This window comes from Trachypithecus francoisi, unplaced genomic scaffold (assembly GCF_009764315.1).
Source record: "Trachypithecus francoisi isolate TF-2019V2 unplaced genomic scaffold, Tfra_2.0 Lachesis_group1, whole genome shotgun sequence".
In the NCBI taxonomy this organism is placed as follows: Eukaryota; Metazoa; Chordata; class Mammalia; order Primates; family Cercopithecidae; genus Trachypithecus; species Trachypithecus francoisi.
The window spans coordinates 146,988,197-147,006,216 of NW_022681454.1; the positions used below are offsets into that span (position 1 = coordinate 146,988,197).

At 40.7% G+C, this 18,020-nt stretch overlaps 1 protein-coding gene across 7 annotated transcripts in view; it reads left to right on the top strand.

Moving 5' to 3' along the window:
* DCLK2 (doublecortin like kinase 2) overlaps nucleotides 1-18,020 on the top strand; it is a 187,266-nt gene that overhangs the window by 144,706 nt on the left and 24,540 nt on the right. For 3 of the 7 annotated variants that reach the window (XR_004438175.1, XM_033215453.1, XM_033215455.1), the window contains 3 exons: nucleotides 6,999-7,071; nucleotides 7,968-8,076; nucleotides 10,732-10,789. Coding sequence is in view for 4 of the 7 variants with exons in the window: in XM_033215453.1 (XP_033071344.1) it covers nucleotides 6,999-7,071; nucleotides 7,968-8,076; nucleotides 10,732-10,789 (240 nt within the window). In the remaining 3 variants the exon portion in view is untranslated. Of the gene's footprint in view, nucleotides 1-6,995; nucleotides 7,072-7,967; nucleotides 8,077-10,731; nucleotides 10,790-18,020 lie in introns of those variants that run through there. The other 4 variants (XR_004438174.1, XM_033215452.1, XM_033215454.1 and 1 more) reach the window with 2 other exon arrangements.

The window sequence follows — 18,020 nt, forward strand, 5'->3', positions numbered from 1 at the left end:
GAATTACAGGAATGTTACTATAATTATATAATCATAAAACATGTTCTACATATACCATAGTGTATATTTTGATCAGCAAGTCTAGAATTGGGTGACTTCCTTTAGTTGGTTTAATAGGCTTGCAGGACTTTTCTCATAATCTTAGAGGATAGGGCAGTGTGAGAATTGCCAAGAAGCTCTTGGGCTCTAGAGTCAGGCCTGGGTTTGGATTCTGGTTCCACGTTTGCTGTGGTGATGATGGGCTAGTTACATAACCTCTCTGAGCTCTGATTTCTTCACAGGTCAATGGAGATGATGATCATGCCTAACTCATTCAATGCAAAATACTCACTTCATGACTTGGTACAAAGTAGGATTCAATAAACCATATGGGTGTCCTGTTTCCTTTTCTTACAAAGGCAAGGTTGTTTGGCTATAGATGACTTGCAGTGGTTAGAGTGACAGAGTGAACTTACATAGATTATGGTAGCCGAACAGTTAATTAAAATTGCTGCCAGAAACTTCCTCCACTGATGTTCTCAACCTTGGCTGCATGTTGGATCGTCTGCGGAGCTTTTAAAAAATCCTGATACCTGGGATTCTTTAATTAATTTGGGATTCAGATTGACAATAGAATTTTTCAAATCTTCCTATGTGATTCTAAGATGTGAGGAAAGACAATGGCTGCTTTATAGCAACAACCGTACCCTGAAGGTTGTTCTGTTCTAGAGTTTAAAAGTACAAGAATTATCTTGGAGGAAAAGCTTTCCTAAGAAAGTTCTTGCTGACCAGGAGTTTGCCTACTGCCCAAATTCAGCCAGTCACCTGTTTTTCTTAATAAATGTTATTGGAACATATCCATGCTCATCTGTTCCCACATGGCCGCTTTCATACTCCAGCAGCAGAGTCAAAGAGTTGCCACAGAGAACCTGTGACCCACAAAGCCTAAAGTGTTACTTTCTGGTCCTTCATAGAAAATGTTTCTGACCTGCCGGGCACGATGGCTCACACCTGTAAACTCAGCACTTTGGAAGGCCGAGGCAGGTGGATCGCTTGAGGGCAAGAGTTCAAGACCAGCCTGGCCAACATGATGAAACCCCATCTCTACTAAAAATACAAAAATTAGCCAGGCATGGTGGCACACACCTGTAATCCCAGCTACTCAGGAGGCCAAGGCAGGAGAATCACTTACACCTGGGAGGCAGAGGTTGCAGTGGGCCGAGATTGCGCCACTGCACTCCACCCTGGGTGACAGAGTGTCTCAAAAAAAAAAAAAAGGAAGAAAATGTTTCTGACTTGACCCTTATAGTAGACCATTTACCACTTGAATTGTGATGCCATTTTCCAAAACACATTCAAGAAACTCTCTACAAATATTTCCTAGATTCTGTTCATTTGTCCTTTTATTAAAAAAGAAAAAAATATTAGGGAAAAACTTTCTCAAACCATGTTTTTGCTCTGCTCTCACACCAAAAAAACAGTAAGCACAGAAGAAGACTTTTGTGACCAAATGTGGGGGATGAATTTCATTCCACCACTAAGTGAGCAATCCATTCTACAGCAGGTACCAGGTGAGTGTCCTCCCAATTCAATTCTGACACTGTCTATCTGGAGATAGCATCAAATCCCATGGATTGAGGGCCCAGTCCCCAAAACTACCCCTTCCTTCAGATACTAGTGGCAAGTCTGGGCCTCTGGAACTTGTGAATGACCAGCTTCAAGTTGGAGTTCCCATGACCCCTCTTTGGGTTTGATTAATTTGCATTTCACTGAACACTTCACTGTACTCAGGGAAGTGTTTACCAATTTATTATAAAGGAGATTATGTTACAAAGGCTACAGATGAAGAGATGCATAGGGCAAGGTATGGGGGAAGGCGTGCACAGCTTCCATGGCCTCCCTGGGCATGCCATCCTCCAGAAACCTCCACATATGCAGCTGTCCAGAAGCGTTCCCAACCCTGTCCTTTTGGATTTTTATGGAGGCTTCATTACATAGGCGTGATTGACAACGCTGTAGAAATATGACTGGACAAAAAGGGATATGACCTAATCCCAGCAAAGCCGGTTTGTTCTGATTTTTCTTAGCCTCTTTGTAGAGCATTCCTTGCTTCAGGGTACGGGGCAGGACCTCCTCTGGAATGAGAGTCTTATGACTGCAGTCAGATTTGAGTCCTGCCTTAGGCAGGTGAAAGGAGGGCAGGAGAAGGTCAGAGAGATTGTTTTCTGAGACCTAAAGCATCCCAACATTATAACAAGGGCTGTGGGAGTTATGAGCCAGGAACATGGAGGAAAACCAATATAGCACAAGGGTAGCCAGCATTATACTCAAGTCAACAGTAATATGCGATAATGCAGTAAGTAATCACTCTTGCTACTTTTTTTCGAGACTTGTCTATTTCAGAACAGAAAACAGTTTAGTGTAGTACTTAACATTTCTCCTTAAACTTCAGATTTGTGGAAATTGTGGTAATCTGCTTATCAAAGAAGTTTAACATAGGACCCTCTGACATAACTCCCTGGCTAGAAAAGTGGAGTGTTGCTCTTCATCAGATGTCCGCAATCAGCCATGAATACCTTTAAATGATGCTAGCAATTGAGAGCACTGTAAAGCATCTTCTGCTCTGTTTTCAAGTCTTTTAGAGTTCTTAGCAGCCGGGCATGGCGGCTCATGCCTGTAGTCCCAGCACTTTGGGAGTCCAAGGCAGGTGGATCACTTGAGGTCAGGAGTTCGAGACCAGCCTGGCTAAAATGGTGAAACCCTGTCTCTACCAAAAATATAAAAAAATCAGCCAGGCATGGTGGTGGGTGCCTGTAATCTCAGCTACTTGGGAGGCTGAGGCAGGAGAATCACTTGAACCCAGGAGGCAGAGGTTGCAGTAAGCCAAGATCATGCTGCCCCAGCCTGGGTGACAAAGTGAGACTCCGTCTGAAAAAAAAAAAAAAACGTTTTTAGCAGAAGAGGATTCTTGCACATTTCCCTTCCTTGATTATTAATAAAAATGGAGCTACTGCTGCCAGAGAAGTAACGAGGTGGTGCAGGGGCACCAGATCCCAGAGAAGACACTTAGCAATATCTTCAAGGTTCTCTTCTGTCAACCTCCCTCCTTGGCCAATCAGAATCAGGACCTCATTAGGAAATATATCCCCCATCCACTTGCCACTGCAAACACAATGCTGTCTCTCTGAACCAGTTGGCAATTATGAATGGTATCCTGCAAAACTGTAAATGCTGCCATCCATTATGCTTTATTGAGAAGGACCTTGCTAGCATACAGCATCTAGGCACTTTTCTTTGTGCTGTCTCAGCATCATAGTTGCTGATGGAAGCAGGAATGCTCATTAGCATTTTAAGAGATTTTAATAGAAATTGTTAGTTTGACAATAGAAATGGGACAGGTTTAATCTTGAATGCCGTATTTGATCTTGCTGGTACTAATTTAATTCTTGCTTCATTAAGAGAGTATTCATTTACAGGAGACAAGGGAATATACAAATTTTGCAAAGGAAATGAGAATTGTGTGAAGTCATAGCTTTATTTCTTGTGTTTTCATTGCTCTTTGTCTGCATGTTTCTCAGGTCACTGGGAATGCTTTGCCTTATATTTAACAATAGATGCGTCACATTTGCCAGCGATCTGTTCAGAGATCTTGCTGAATACCCAGCTTTTCTTCTACCTCTGGAAAGCCAGGATTCATTAGTGGGAGGTCCGATGAACTGAATCCCTAGCTGAGCGATTCAAACGCAAGCTCAGATTTGTGCTGTAGCAAAATGGCTCCCTCTCACGGCTCTTCAGAGTCATTTGTAACCATCAGCACCTGTCCTGAAATGCAGAGGTTTCGCTGACGGTTTTACGTTTAGGTGCACCTGTCCCTCCTCATTAGATTGTAAACATCTGAGCAGTAATAACGATGTGTCTTAATCTTCTTATCCCTTAAAACAGCACAAGTCATTGCTGTAGATTTTACAGAGGAGTGAAGAGGGAGAAAGAAAATTGTCTCTGTGTCTAATTATGTTTCTCTGTTCAGCTGCACTATAATAAAATTATCCCTTTTATTTTTTCATGTTTTTTTCTTCTCTTTAGGAAAGGCATATTTTCAAATAAAGGAGCATATTTGGTTAAGTAATTGGATAAGCCATCCCTGTTAACGCTACATAATTGTTTGTTTATTTGTTTTAATACTTGAGGCTTAACACCTTTTAAAAAATATTAATTTGACAGCTTTGAAAAATGTCCTTGGCCTTACTGTTTGCTAAGAAGCTGCATTTCCTGGTATTTAGTGGAGACTCTGTTAGGTACACTTGAAAGTGGCCCTTTGCTTGGCCCCATGCCGTGCTCAGTCTTGCTCGCTCTTGCGCGCACGCGCTCTCTCTCTCTCTCTCTCTCTCTCTCTCTCGCTCTCCCCCCCCCCCCCCCCCCCCCCCCGCACAAGGCCCCCTTTTCCTTCTGAGGCTCAAGGCTTCAGCCCAGGTGCCACTGTCTTTTAGTCCTTCCATCACTTGTCCTGTTTCCTGGTCTCTTTCCCTGCTCAATGTCACCCACAAATCCCAACACATGCCAGGTTTGTAATTGCTGAGCTGTACAGGGGATCTGGGTAGGGTGGGAGTGAAGGTTTAATCAAAATAAACATTGGGAACATTACAATGGTTCACAGGAACTCAAGTGATAAACACTTCGATTAGTTGCTGATCCATGTGAAAATGTACACTGAAGTAGAAATGCCTGTTTCAGCCCCTCCTGATGTGATGAGTGTCCTTGACTCAGACAACACATCAGCTTGCAGTAACCCAGTACTTACCCAAATTAGCTCAAGAACAGGACTTGTTGCAGGACCATTACCTGCTTCCAGGATATCTGAACAAGCAGGCTTCGGGGAGAGCAGGGACCCAGGTACAGGTCTTAGGACCTCAGCAGTCGGTGTGGGGACCTGCACTCTGCTCAAAGTCCTGAGGCCTGAGTGCTGGGAGAGGAGGTGGTTCTCTTGCCCAGTGACCATGCCTCACCCAGCTGCCTGTGGCCTGACCATGTGGGGCTGTGTTGCCCTGGGCTGTGAGATTAGACATGTGAGTCCACTGGTCACTGTCCACTATGCTTCCTGAGCGCTGCTTTTCCACCTCCCCCGTTACTTTATTCTGGGGCAGGCCGTGATCAGCAGAGATCTTTTTATTTTCTGAGATATGACTTTCCAGAAAAATCATGTTCTTATCTTTATTCCCATTAAGAATTTAGCTGGCCAGGCCAAATGGTGGCTCACGCCTGTAATTCCAGCACTTTGGGAGGCTGACGCAGGCAGATGGCTTGATCCCAGGAGTTTGAGACCAGCCTGGGAAACATAATGAGACCCTGTCTCCACAAAAAATACAAAAATTAGCTGGGTGTGGTGGTGTATACCTGTAGTCCCAGCTACTTGGGAGACTGAGGTGGGAGGATCCCTTGAGCCTAGGAGGTGGAGGCTGCAGTGAGCCAAGATTGCATCACTGTACTCCAGCCTGGGCAACAGAGTGAGACCCTGTCTTTTATTTAGCAAAAGGTCTCTTATGGCCATTTACATTCAACAGTTCACAAACATTCTTTTTTTCTTTTTTTTTTTTTGAGGAGTTTCACTCTTGTTGCCTATGCTGGAGCCCAGTGGTGTGATCTCAGCTCACTGCAACCTCCACCTCCTGGTTCAAGCTATTCTCATGCCTCAGCCTCCCAGGTAGCTGGGATTACAGGCATGCATCACCACACCTGGCTGATTTTGTATTTTCAGTAGAGACGGGGTTTCACCATGTTGGTCAGGCTGGTCTCAAACTCCTGACCTCAGGTGGTCCACCCGTCAAGGCCTCCCAAAGTGCTGGGATTATAGGTGTGCACCACCGCACCAAGCCCATGTTCTTCATCACTCATTTCAGGTTTCTCTGCTAGATGATTTAAGAAAAGGCACTGATAAACTAATATTTGAGTTAGTGTTACATGTCAGACACAAAGTGATTTTACAGGGATAAGCTAATTTTTATTTTCTAGCAAATCTTTGGGTTGGACACTGCTACTATCTCCATTTTCAGAGAAGAAAATTAAGGCTTGAAAGTTTAAATAACTTTGGAAAGATAAAAGCAAATTGAATTGTTGTAAGTATAAAACACATCAGAACAAGTGGTGGGAAACACATTAGACAAGTAGGTAGGGGGACAGATCATGGCCTGAATGCCATGCTGAAGATTTTGGAGTTACTTATTATGTTGGTAACAAAGACACACTGGGGTTTCTGAATCCTGGAGGTGATATCTCAACTGTTCTCAGGAAAAATTTCTCTGGCAATGCTATGTGGAATAGGAGAGACTGAGAGTAACTAAAGAGGCCTTTGATGCAACGCCAAGTGTAGCTGGAGAAGGACTTGGACCAGGGTGGCGGCCGTGGGTGGGGAATGGAACAGAGAATGGTATGATTTTCTTTTAGGCTTTCCTTTTACGTCCCTTCTCTGGACATTGTTTTTAAACACTGTAGCTTTTTAAACATTCTGCCACAGAGTGCTGTCGATTTGGAGTTGCCTCCAATTTTAGCAGCTAAAAATTAAACAGAACAACAAAAAAGTTAAATTTTGAAAAATTGCAGTTGTCCATCAGTTATCATTTATCACGAGGAAATAAAATGATTAAACTCCTAGGAGTCACATGTTTAACCTGGAACCATTAGAATTCTCTATAGTTCTAAGCCTTATTGTGCCACTAATAACTATCTTATCCAGCTGTGATACGATAGAGTCTTTTAATTCCTTTTATGGAAGTAAAAAAATAACATAATTTCAAAAAGCAACAATGATGATTTTTCTTATGTCTAATCTGAATGAAATATCTAAGGAAGAAATGCATTGGTGTGATGTACATAAGGAGAGAGGTGAGATGAGAAGAAAGGGAATGCCTCCTCGGTTTCTGTGACATGTTTTTACATTCTGTAAGCATTTTCTGTGTCAACAGATTAGTTAGCTAAAGATTTGTGAATTATCCTGATAAATAATGGTCATTCTCCTCTTTCAGCAGATTTCTGCTCACGGCAGATCTTCTTCCAATGTAAACGGTGGACCTGAACTTGACCGTTGCATGAGCCCTGAAGGTAGTTCTCAATCTGATCATTACTTTGGTAAAGGAAATTATGCACGTGAACTTGGTGCTCACCTAAAACTCACTTGTGCTAAATTGCTATCTTCCTAAAGAGGGACATGATCACATCACCTGTCAGCCCCTTTGGTCTTAGTAAGAGGTGGGGATGGGGGTCACTTCAAGATAAAGAAAAATCTCATTGTCATTAACTAGGCTATTGAAGCTTCAAATTTTAGACTTGGGCTTCTTTTATTTTTGTGGTGATCTGCTCACAACTTCTAAATGTATTTCCTTTCAATTAGATAACAAAACTCAATTTTCTTGATTTGGTATCTTCTGTGTGCTGGACACTGGGACATGTAGTGGGAAGTGGGCCGATCTTAACCCTGCCCCCGACGTATCTTTTTGAGAAAGCTTTGAGCCAGGAATTAGCCTTAACAAGACATCTATCTTATCTGGGCTCTTAAGAGTTTTCTCTACTAGAAAATCTTGAAGAGAAATCTTGAACATTTTGAAGATTAAATTCCCACCACCATCCTCTTCTCCTTTCTTTGTTATTTTTTTCTTTTTCTGTCGTCTTGTGTCCCCTGCCGCTTTCTTGAACATCGACAAAAAACTTTGGATAAGTTTTAGTGAAATACCCTTTTTACGTAAGGCTCATCACTTATTTCACCTGCTGTTTCAGGGATTTGTTAGGTTTATTGATTGTAGGTTTCTGATTTCAACCAACAAAGTCAAAAGGAAACTGATGATTCGGGTGTTCTATTCAGGAAATGTGCCCAGATATTTTATTTAGTTTCACCATAGAATTAGAAATAAATGCATCGCAGTTTACTATTTTACAAATATGTAGGAATCAGTATAAAATGCTGATGTTTTCTTTAGAGTTTGCATTTATCCTTTTTGCAGGTGTGAATGGAAACAGATCCTCTGAGTCATCAACTCTCCTTGAGAAATACAAAATTGGAAAGGTCATTGGTGATGGCAATTTTGCAGTGGTCAAAGAGTGTATAGACAGGTGAGTGGACAGTGAGGACAATTCTTTGTTCATCTGCAGATACAGTTTTCCTTGGAGTTTATTCTTAATTTTAAAAAGGCCCTTCTGGAAAGTCTCTCTCTCCTTTTCCCTGAGTCTGCCCTTGGGACCAGCCATTTCTTTCCTTTTTTTTTCAAAAAAAAAAAAAAGGCAGGGTCTCACTCTGTCACCCAGGCTAGAGTTCAGTGGCACCATCATAGCTCACTGCAGCCTCAATCTCCAGGGAGCCATGATTCTCCCACCTCAGCCTCCCGCTAATTTTTAAATTTTTAATAGAGACAGGGTCTTGCTTTGTTGCCAGGCTGGTCCTAGGCTCCTTGCTTCAAACAATCCTCCTGTCTTGGCCTCCGGAAGTGCTGGAATTACAGGCGTGAGTGACTGTGCCCAGCCAGGATCGGCCATTTTGCATGCCTACAGGAAGAATATAATATGTATATACATAGAGTACAAAACTGTTTTATGTGCATTTGGGCTGAGATGTGTATATAAGGGTCTCATCATGAGCCAGAGAGGAATGACAAGAATAAGTCGTTTTTAAGAACATCTCCTATATTTACCTGTGTCAAGCGTTGTTCTCTGTCTGTACTTGTATTAAATCACTTAATTCCCACAGTAATCCCCCCTCTCAGTTAATACTTGATGGAATATTCCAGTAGTTCAGGATATATGAGCTCTGACTCTGTTTAAGATCACAATCAGGCCAGGTCTGGTGGACTGGCTCACACCTGTAATCCCAGCACTTTGGGAGGCTGAGGTGTGTGGATTCCATGAGGCCAGGAGTTCAAGACCAGCCTGGCCACCATGTTGAAACCCCATCTCTACAAAACAAAAACAAAAACAAAAAAAAACAAAAAACAGGTTGGGTGGCACATGCCTGAAGTCCTAGCTACTTGGGGAGGCTGAGGCACAAGAATCACTTGAAGCTGGGAGGCGGAGGTTGCAGTGAGCCGAGATCGTGCCATTGCACTTCAGCCTGGGCAACAGACCAAGACTCTGTTTCAAAAAAAAGGAAAAAAAAAAATCACAATCAGCCTACTTTTGCCTATTCCAGATTTTTTGTAAACAATATTCAAACCAGAAAAGAGTCAGATTAGAGTCTTGGTTCAGATTAGAGTCTTGGTGTTTATAGGCTGCTATCCTTCCCATTCTAAGTGATAATTTTTATCATTTCTGGAGATTTTTCCAGAAAGTTTTGGTAACTACAGTGTTTCCGTTTTGTTACATTTCCAGCGAAGCTTTAGTGCTCCTTACATTGGTACACAAGGTAATGCCTTGTTCTCTGAGTCCTTTTACCTAGCTCTAATACACAGACTGTCACCTAAGTAACAAAGTAAAACATCTGAAGTATGACTTTTAAAGACTGGTCAGAAACCTGAGGCAGGATTTAGTTTTTGTTATAGGGAGAACAGTTTAAGGACAAGTGACTCTTCCAAGCCAGGCCTCATCAGTGTGTACTATGACCACCTGGCAAATCCAGCTGTGCTTGAGAGAATGAGTGTATTCTACAAGTACCGTGGTGTTCTTTATTGAATGGTTTTTCTATACTAAAAGACATTTTTGGCATGTTCAAATTAAATTATTTTAAAAGTGATTAAAAATTAAATAATAACTGGACACAGTGGCTCACACCTGTAATCCCAGCACTTTGGGAGGCCGAGGCGGGCGAATCACCTGAGGTCAGTAGTTCAAGACCAGCCCGGCCAACATGGTGAAATGTATCTCAACTAAAAATACAAAAATTAGCCCAGTGGTGGTAGCAGGTGCCTGTAATCGCAGCTACTCTGGAGGCTGAGGCAGGGAGAATCACTTGAACCTGGGAGGTGGAGGATACAGTGAGCTGAGATTGCGCCATTGCACTCCAGCCTGGCTGACAGAGTGAGACTCTGTCTCAAATAAATAAATAAATAATAACATCAAGATTATTTTATCCTTGTGAATGATCTTTCTAGTGCCAGGAAAGAGCATTTAAAGGTGTGACTAACATGGTACCAGATCAGATCCTAGCTGAAGTTTTGGCTGAGAAATAATGGAAGTCAGGGGACTTTTCACTTTTGAATTATGGACTAATGTCGTTAATGGACTAATATAAAAATATATTGATAATAAAATTTTTCATTAATTTCATTTTTTTAAACTTTATTCTGTCTAAGAGAACTATTTTGAGATTTACATGTAGAAAAATATTTCTTGCCTCTCCCTTATGTAACAGAATTGAAATACTTTAAATATGAGTTACTTAATATTATAGTTAATATTCATGAAAGAATATTTAATTAACATACAGTTTGGCTTTGTTTTTGTTTTTAATTTTGGGAGTACCTTTGTTCCCTGACTCCACTAAATATTTTCTTTAATGCACAGAGGAAGAGCCAAGTTTTTCCTTCCTGGGTTTGTGCTATAGAAGAAAACAGGAATGGGCCAGGTGTGGTGACTCACACCTGTAATCCTAGCACTTTGGGAGGCTGAGATGGGAGGATCAGTTGAGCCCAGGAGTTCAGGAACAACCTGGGCAACATAATGAGACCTCGTCTCTACAAAAAACAAACAAAACCAATTTAAAGTATAAAAAAGAAAGAAAACAGGAATGATGGTATCTGATTTATGTCTTTAAATGGTCTTCCTCTGATTATTCCATAGGTCCACTGGAAAGGAGTTTGCCCTAAAGATTATAGACAAAGCCAAATGTTGTGGAAAGGTATAGTATGCATAACTCTTTTGTAAAAGAAACTGGAGTACCTTGGTAAGGTGTTTACTGTGATGAAGGAATTTAAGTGGGGACTTGACTCTCACAGCAGGAGTAGACACCAGTAATAGTGGGAAAACCAGTCAAGCTGTTTTATTCCTGCTATTTTTCAGAAACTTTAATCCTGAAACAGGAAATTGATTTGATCTTGGTCCTAACTAGAAAACATAGATTCTTTCCTCTGGGAGATACCTATTTTAACACCCAACAACACTGAAAAGGTATGTTAGGAACTGTGAGGGACCTGGGACTTTACTGGCAAGCTAACAAAGCCTTCCAGCTTCATATAGGCCAGCAGAACACAAGATTTCTGAATCAGAGACAAAGGAATTTGTTACTCGTGGCACAGCAGGTAGCATGAGCTTCATGCTTGTATTGGTTCCCCTTAACTCCCAAGTCCCATGGCAGTGAGGCAGAGGGGCCCAGTTGGATGATTTACACACAGTGGGTTTATGTCATAGCTGGGGAACTCTGAGCTTAGGAAACCCTCAATCTTAGGAGGAGGTGCTAGCAATCCTGCCCAATCTTTGCTTCAGAGGAGACTATTATTTTCATTATCCTGGTCAGGAAACGAATCTGCCATTTGCCTGTAAGAGAGACTCATCTCTGTGTTCCAGGGGTGTTTGCTGGACAAACATCCTTGGAAAGATATTTGGAATAGAAGCTGATGCATGATGAGCAGAGATGCTGTGAAGAATCCTCTCCTCAATAAGATAAACTTTTTTCTCCTGTCCCACTCTCTATCTGGGATTGGGAAAAGATCAACCAATAAAATGCTGCTACAGTTACTGATACTTTAACTACGTTTGAAAAAATAAATGTTCTATAGCAGCAATGACAAAGACCTTTTTAGATGCCATTGTGGTAGCATATCAAGAGAACAAGCCGTAGAGCTGCATCATTCAACACCAGAGCTACCAGTCGTATGCAGCTGTAACGCACTTCAGTGTAGCCAGTCTGGATTGAGATAGGCTGCTGAGTGTAAAATACACACCAGATTTTGAAGACTTAGTACTAAAAAAAGAATGTGAAATACCTCATTAATATCTTTGTGTATGATCACATGTTGAAATGAAAATATTTAGATACATTAAGTTATAATTTTAAAAATCTTGCTTTTTAATGTGGTTCTTGGTTAGAGTTATGTATATGGATCATGGTGTATATTTATGCTGGACACTGCTGCTCTAAAGCCAGATTCTATAAAGTATATTCCTGGCTCTGCCTCTTCTTGGAAAATTTATTTAACCCCTCTTTTTCTTCCTTTAAAATGTGGTTATTATCGACACCACGAACGTAAGATTATTGTGAAAATTGGTTGAATTAAGCCGTGGAAAACAGAGAAGTGCTAGTATATAATAAGAATTCAACACATGTTAACTGCTAACATTATTAATATGCCAGAGGAGTTTAGAATTTATAATTAGCAGGATTTGATCTGATAATTGTCATTTTATAGTTATGGAACTCCTAAACTAGTCTTCATTGGACTTCTACAAAATAGTGTATTTTTAACAGGAAATGTAAAACATTCTGCCCAAATGTTTTAGAAAAATTTCTCAGAACTCCAGAATGGAAAATCCAGGAGGCAAATTTGCCATTTCCTTTTTTTTTTTTTTTTAAACTACACTGTGATAATTACCGAGGCATAGACTGTGCAAAATGCCCCTTTTCCTTTGAATAAGTGAGGTTTTCTTTCCCTTAATTTTCTTTAAATAATTTGATGGGCTTTTACTTATTCTTCTAGCAATATAACTATTATTTTTCACTGTAATAGCCTTTTCTCCATATGTGTAAGTGTTCTGCTTTCCATGTGGTGGTGTGTGATTTAAGCATAATGTATCATAGTTTGGTGAGCCAGGTTCTATAGAACTATATTAAAATTTTTTTCAAAACAGTAAAAAAAAAAAAAGTGCTATAGTAAGGACATGGGTTACCTGATTAAAATTTGAACAGCTGTTTCTATGGTTGGAAAAAAAGGCGTTTGTAAGCAGAAAATTTAGTCTGGTACACTAAGTGCTGAGGCAAATGGATAAGTCAATTCTCACATTTGGATCTTATTTTTTCTAGTCTCTGAATGTCATTCTGTTTTTATAATGCATGATCAAATACTTTTTCCACTTTTACATTTTGCTTATCTAAACAACGATTTCTACATTAAGACTGTATAAAATTATAATTTTAAAACTCGATTAGTTACAAATAAGTTGATTTTTCCCATTAGATTTTATTTTTAGAAAAAAATTATATAGAGAATTTTTGTTAATTTGAGGGGGTAGTATTCAGTCACTGTTTTGGAGTATTGGCCACCTGCTGTATACAGAAAATTAATAATGCTGAAAATAATATCTGCTATTTGTTAAAATGTATTATTTATCCAGGCTTGGATATATAGGAACTTTGCACATTACCTTTAATGACTTGAAAAACAGATGCGCCAGTGTTACAGATAAGGAAACAGACTCAGATTAAATAGCTTTCAAAAGACCACACAGAGACAGAGCTGTGAGTGGAATTTTGGGCTGTTTGGTTACACAGCCTGTACATTGGCTGATCTGTGTTCTCTCTCTAAGTTCAATGTATTCATTTCTTCAGGTAATATGAACTTGGGAAACATTCTTTCTTTCTCTTGCCTTCTGTTTGTTCATTCTTAATATGCACTGGCATTGTTAGATTAATGTATTCACCTAAATTTTGGTGCATATTCTGTCTGCAAGACACTGTGCTAAGAATAGGGTGATATATATATTAATACCAGTACTGCAAAGAATGTTGGATTTCAGGGGAAGCACGTGGGAGAGAAGTAGGTGACCAGTGAAGACACTACAGAGGAAGAAGCATTTGAGCTGGAGCAGGAACAGTGGGTAGGGAGGGTTTCAGTAGGCAGCAGTCAAAGAGCGGCCTACCAGGTGGTCAGAACAGTCTGAGCAAAGGCCCAGAGGACAGAAAGCATGTTGGGCCCTTCTAAGTAAAAGATTATTACAAGAGCTGTGTTGGGGCCAGATTTATAGAGGCTTTTGAGAAGGCTAGGGTATTTATAAATTTAAGAATTCTTCCAGTTCTAATATTCTCTTTCATGCTGAATAAATATTTATTGAATTCTCACAGTGTACAATTTCTGTTCTGGTGCTTAGAAGTGGTCCTTCTTTGTCTTCCTACTGTATACAATTTTGCATCCATCATCTACATGGGCCCGGGCAGGACATAAATCCAGAAGTATATTTGGAAGTATTTGTTTCCTCAGGCTGTGGGAATAAATTACTACAAACTTAGTGGCGTAAAACAACCAAAAATTATTTTCTCACAGTTCAGGAGGCTGAAAGTCAGAAATCCATGCTTCCTTTGGGGGTTTTGGGGAGAATCTGTTCCTTGCCTCTGAGCATCCCATGACTAGCAGTATTCTTGGGTTGTGGTCACAGCCCACCAGTCTCTCCCTCCATCTTCACGCTGCCTTCTCCTCTGTCTGTGTGAAACTTCCTTGTGCTTCTCTAAGAATATCTGTGGTGGCATTTACCCCTCTCCCTCTGACAATCCAGGGTTATCTCTCCATCGCAGAACCCTTCATCACATCTGCAGAACCCTTTTCCCAAGTAAGGTAATATTTCCAAGTTGCAGCAATTAGGACTTGATGTATTTGGGTATCCATCATTCAGTCTGTTACGTATGTTTACCACAGAAATCCCATGTGGTGATTTGTACATTTTCTCTCTCTCACCACTTTCTCCTCAGCAGTGTGCTCTGAGCAACACAGATGCCAGCTATGAAACCATGTGGGCAGTGCAGTGCGTGATGTGTCTACTCCTTCACATGAACACTTTGGTACCTACTGTTTGTTAGTAACTGTGCTAGTTGCTGGAGAGTGAGGTAACCAAAACCTCCACAAGCTCTCAGTTCTGGAGGGTTAGAGACCAGCACACAAACGGTTGAAAGATGGTGGGATGAGAGCTGTGATACGGGGCTGTGAGAACAGGACTACCTGACCCAGCTGTGAGTGAGCAGGGGAGGTGACTTAGAGGAGGGACCTTCTGATTTCGTCCTGAGAAGTACATAGGAGTTTGCCAAGAAGTAGATGAAGAAAGTTCCAGATAAAACTATGACCGGAATGGTGGCTCATACCTATAATCCCAGCACTTTGGGAGGCTGAGGTGGGAGGATTCCTTGAGCCCAGGAGTTTGAGACCAGCCCTGGCAACATAGCGAGACCCCATTTCTACAAAAAATAATTAACTGGGTGCACACCTGTGGTCCCAGCTACTCAGGAGGCTGAGGCGGGAGGATTGCTTGAGCTTGGGAGGTTGAGGTTGCAGTGAGCTGGGATCACACCACTGCATTCCAGCTTGGGCGACAGAATGAGTCTCTGTCTCAAATAAAAGAAAACTACCTGTGTAAATGCCTAGAAGTCGAGGTAAGGGATTGGCAAGAGGAGCAGAGAGAACTGAATGAATGAATGGTTGGATTCAGAGGCCACCAAGGAGGTAACTGGGCAGATATTGGTGACTGTGGGTATGTTATCCACCCACAAGGAGGAGGAGGAAAGAAGGAATCAGGGTGCATTTCCTGTTTCTGCTTGGGACAGCAATTTCGTTCAGTGAGATGGAGAACACAGAGGAAAGGACTGCTTTATGGGCTGGGGTGGGTTGAGACAAGATGATTAGTCTAGTTTGAGAGAGTTACTTTGTCTCCTGTTATACCCCCCATCCCTCTCTCTTTGTATGTTAAAAATCACCATGTCCAAAGATAAGGCAGTGTCCTTTGCCAAGTTAGCAGTTTCGTCATTTACTCTCATACAGAACTGTGGAACACTGCCATGAGATGATTCATATGTAAATTATTTGGAGTTAGAATTATGAATCACTTAACATAAATAATGGTAGATGATTGAATAATGTAAGTTCAATATGGCTCAAGACAAAAGTGATATTCATATTATATTTAGAAATGTTCTCTTGGAAAATTTAGAGCATTTTTTTACATATTAGAAACAAAGACTACATATAGGTTGCACAAGTAATAGATAATGTCTGTAAGGATTTTTATGCAGTACTTTTATTTTGCTTCTGATGATGGTTCGTTTCAAAAGTGGATTGTTCCTTCGTAGACAATTTTATAGGGACAATAAGAGGCTGAGAAAGGTTAACAGTGCCCATGTTTTAACAAAAACATTCACTGTGTGCTTAGAATACTAGCCATTGTCAAGTAGAATTCAGTAGGCTAATGAGTGATGGTGGAGGAAATGTTGCTGCGATATTTGAAAGGTAACACTGCTGGTGGCCCTTAGGAGAAGTTCCACAATGTATCCCAGAAGACCTTCTGTTGTGCCTTTTATTGAAGAAGATAATAACTTTGAGGAGTTGTAGTCTTGAGAGAGGGTATTGGGGTGCTGGTGAGGGGATTATCTTACAGATATCACTAAATTAGCAACACAACCACAGCCCCCAAGGAGAGGCAAATATATAGACTCTTCTAACTTTGGATAAAATGAGGAGCAGGGAGGAGAATTGAAGGGGTAGATTTGTGTAACTTTAAAATAAAAAGCCTATTTAATGACAGTAGCAACTGTTGTCTTTGCTTCACATGGAGTGAAATAAATTCATGTGCTTACTTGTAGATGTTCACAAAAGTGTATCTAACCCTGCTTTTTAGTGTGATTGAGGATATGCTTGGTGCAGATGACCCAAAAGCTTCAAATATGTGCATCAATGTAGAGGGTTTGCCAGGTCTTTTCTTTGTCTTTGCGACCACAAGGGATCTGGCTGTACAGCTGCTTCCCAAGGGAGGAACCGGGGCTCTGTCTGCTGCTCTGTAACTTAGACAGGTGGGCTTGGAGATGGATAGGAGACCTTGTCCTTGGCTTCCCAGCTGTGGTTTACTGGGGTCTAAGAAACACCATTCTTCAGATTTGGAAGCGTTTGTTGAGTCCTGAGCCAGTCAAAGACTTCTTAGCCCTGTTCATTAAAAGAAGCATAGATTCTCCTCATTGCACAAACCCTGGTGTGATTCTTAACCCCTAAGTCAGTGTGGTGCTACTGTATGCTCTTATCTTTTCAAGGAATTAAGTATTTTCACTTACAGCTATAATTTTTATTTTGAAGAATTCCATCTTGGCATTTACTGAATTCTTCCCCTTTGGAAGGTGATAATGTGTGTATAAGAAAGATGGTCTTGGATGTCAGAAACCTAGTTTACATTCAACCTCCAGTGACTGTTTCCAAGGATAAAGTGTTCAAACATTACACAAGTACCTTACACAGCTACTAACAAACAGTGACTAGATTCCTAGTAAATGTTGGTTTCTTTCTTTCCCATACTTCTGTTTAGTAAATTTGCAGTGTCACTTGCCAACATTTATTGAGTGACTGCTTGGACAAGCACAGTGCATTCAGTGCTCAAGAAACACAACCTACCATGTGCAGGAGCTTGAAACAGATTTTTCTCCACATGTTATTTATTCATTTGTTATAATTTTTATTTCCAGCTATGGTCCAAAAGGATGAGGTGGCTCTTAACTTCGTCCATCCATGTGTAAAAATACATGTGTACACATGTTGAGAGGTTTTAATGTCTCATTTAAAACAGAGCAATCATTGTTCATGATTCATGGGTTGATGTATTACGAATAATTCGTTAATTCTGTAAGCAAACATTTTGCTACAGTGCTGATCCCAACTGCATTACTCACCAGGATTGATAATCAGGCGGTGTTTTCAGAGGAGAAGTGATTAGAGCTAAAATGAGAATAGTGGTCCCCGTGGTACTGTATGTTTTCAGATTTCTGAAATACAAGATGTTAAGGAACATCCATCTGGTGAATGATTTCATATCCAGTCATAGAGGAAGAAAGTTCCTTTTTTTCATGAATTTCAGCATGAAATTCAAATTCATGTTAGTAACAGTTTAAAAACTAAAAATGCTTAATGCCAGAAGTTATACGCTATAAGCATGCCAAGTTTTCTTATATGCCTAGTCTTTATTTGTGAGTTTATACTGGAATCAAAAAGCGGTTCTGGCTGAATTACAAAGCACAGAGCTGTGTGCTGAAGCTTTCATAGCTTTTTTGTGATGCTTTTCATTAAGAGCATCACAACCTCTTAAGGTGTTAGAAATAATGAAGAGCGAGAAGACAGTATGCTTAATATGCCACAGAAGCACCATGGAGCCTTTTGGGGGATGTTTAGGCGTCTGTA